The sequence below is a fragment of the Mastomys coucha genome, unplaced genomic scaffold (assembly GCF_008632895.1).
Source record: "Mastomys coucha isolate ucsf_1 unplaced genomic scaffold, UCSF_Mcou_1 pScaffold22, whole genome shotgun sequence".
Taxonomy (NCBI): domain Eukaryota; kingdom Metazoa; phylum Chordata; class Mammalia; order Rodentia; family Muridae; genus Mastomys; species Mastomys coucha.
The window spans coordinates 131,090,399-131,092,233 of record NW_022196905.1 but is presented as its reverse complement, the minus strand read 5'-3'; the positions used below and the strand labels follow the sequence as shown (position 1 = coordinate 131,092,233).

At 47.4% G+C, this 1,835-nt stretch overlaps 1 protein-coding gene across 1 annotated transcript in view; it reads right to left on the bottom strand.

The window, feature by feature from the left end:
• Mogat3 (monoacylglycerol O-acyltransferase 3) overlaps positions 1-287 on the bottom strand; it is a 2,152-nt gene extending 1,865 nt beyond the window's left edge. Inside the window, exon 1 of the mRNA XM_031391171.1 lies at positions 206-287. Within this exon, the coding sequence (XP_031247031.1) occupies positions 206-287 (82 nt within the window). The remainder of the gene's footprint in view (positions 1-205) is intronic.
• Positions 288-1,835: the final 1,548 nt, after the last annotated feature.

The following is a 1,835-nucleotide window of genomic DNA, read 5'->3' as shown; positions in this document are numbered from 1 at the left end:
AAAAAAAAAAAAAAATAAAATAAAATAAAATAAAAAGAACCCAGATGTGTAAGCCCTTTCCTCCCCTCTTGCCCACCCTCTCAGTCCTATGGTATTTAAGCTCTAGACTCCATTAGAACTCCAGAAATTCCTATTCTACCTCACTAGGATCATGGGGAACAGAGCACCAACAGCCAGTTCTGGTTCCGGGGGCTCGGGGACTCACCAAGTCCCAAGAAGGAAAAGACCCACTGAAGCACAGCAAACACTTGAAGACTCCGGTGCAGCGGCCTGGAGGCACTTTCCATGCTTCAGAGGGGAGCTGCACCATAGCAACCCACAGCCTAAGTACACACATCCACCTTAACTTGATCTGACTTTAACCCCTGGGCCTGGGCCCACCCCCACCTCTGTTGCCCCCTCCCCCACTCACCCCCGTTCTCTGACCTACACATTGAGCCACGTGGACAGTGAACTGTGAACCGGGGCAGGGCTATCCCTCCCTGAGCTTGCAGGAGTCCGACCAATACTATGGAGTGGGAAGAACCTGGGGCGTAGCCAGGAGCCTAGGACAATGTTTTTGGATTCCATAGGTAGAGAGATCTGAGATGTAGTGTGATGGCCCCGGGGCCTTTACAAGAACAAGCTTGAAAACCCCATAGTCATAGTCACTGTCTGGGTCTAGTTAATGTCGAGTTCCCCAGGTTGTGAGCATCAAGAGAAAACTGGCATCTCGGGCCGGTTCTAGTGCCCAGCTGTTGGAACATACTATATACTCTGTCTTCAGGCACAACGAATGATCTTACAATCTTGAAATCAGATAATGCACATTGGACAATCTACACACAATCTGGCTAAATAACTGTCGTTCATCAAAAGGGGGTGGGAGAGAGAATCTGGAGAGATGGCTCAGCAATTATGAGCGCCTAACTGCTCTTGCAGAGGACCTAAGGTCAACTCCCACACCCACGTAAAGTGTCTCACAACCACCTGGAACTCCAGCTCCAAGGCACATGTTGCCCTTTCCTGGCCTCCACAGGCTCCTGTTTGTTCTTGGACACATGCATGCGTATGTGTGCACACATACATGCATGCATGAGTACACACACTCACAAATAAAAAATAAACATTTTACGAAAAGTTTTTTTTTAAATTATTACTTTTTATTTATGTGAGTACATTGTCACTCTCTTCAGACACACCAGAAGAGGACATCGGATTCCATTATAGATGGTTGTGAGCCACCATGTGGTTGCTGGGAATTGAACTCAGGACCTCTGGAAGTCAAAGCTCTTAACCGATGAATCATCTCTCCAGCCCGTTTCTTTTCTTTTCTTTCTTTCTCTCCTTCTTTCTTTCTTTCTTTTTTTTTTTCAAGACAGGGTTTCTCTGTGTAGCCTGGGCTGTCCTGGAACTCACTCTGTAGACCAGGCTGGCCTTGAACTCAGAAATCCGCCTGCCTCTGCTTCCCAAGTGCTGGGATTGAAGGCACGTGCCACCACTGCCCGGCCAAGATATCATTTCTTAAAGCTCAGGCTGGCATGAAACTCTTTCTGTAGCCAAGAATGACCTTGAATGACCTTGACCTCTTGCTGGGGCTGCAGGGGTGGAGTGGTCTCGTCATCGGTTTATGCACTGGGAGGAAGGGACTTTCAGGCGCTGAGCAAGGAAGTGTTCAGAGGCAGGAAATGTACAGTTGGTGACCTAGTCTATTTGGTTCTACATTTTCTTTCCTTTTAACTTTTAGAAAATATTTATCTTGTGTGTGTTGGGTTGTGGAAGAGCACACATTCTGTGGTGTGTGCTTATAGAGGTCAAAGGGCTACTTGGGGAAATTTGTTTTTCCCCCCATGATG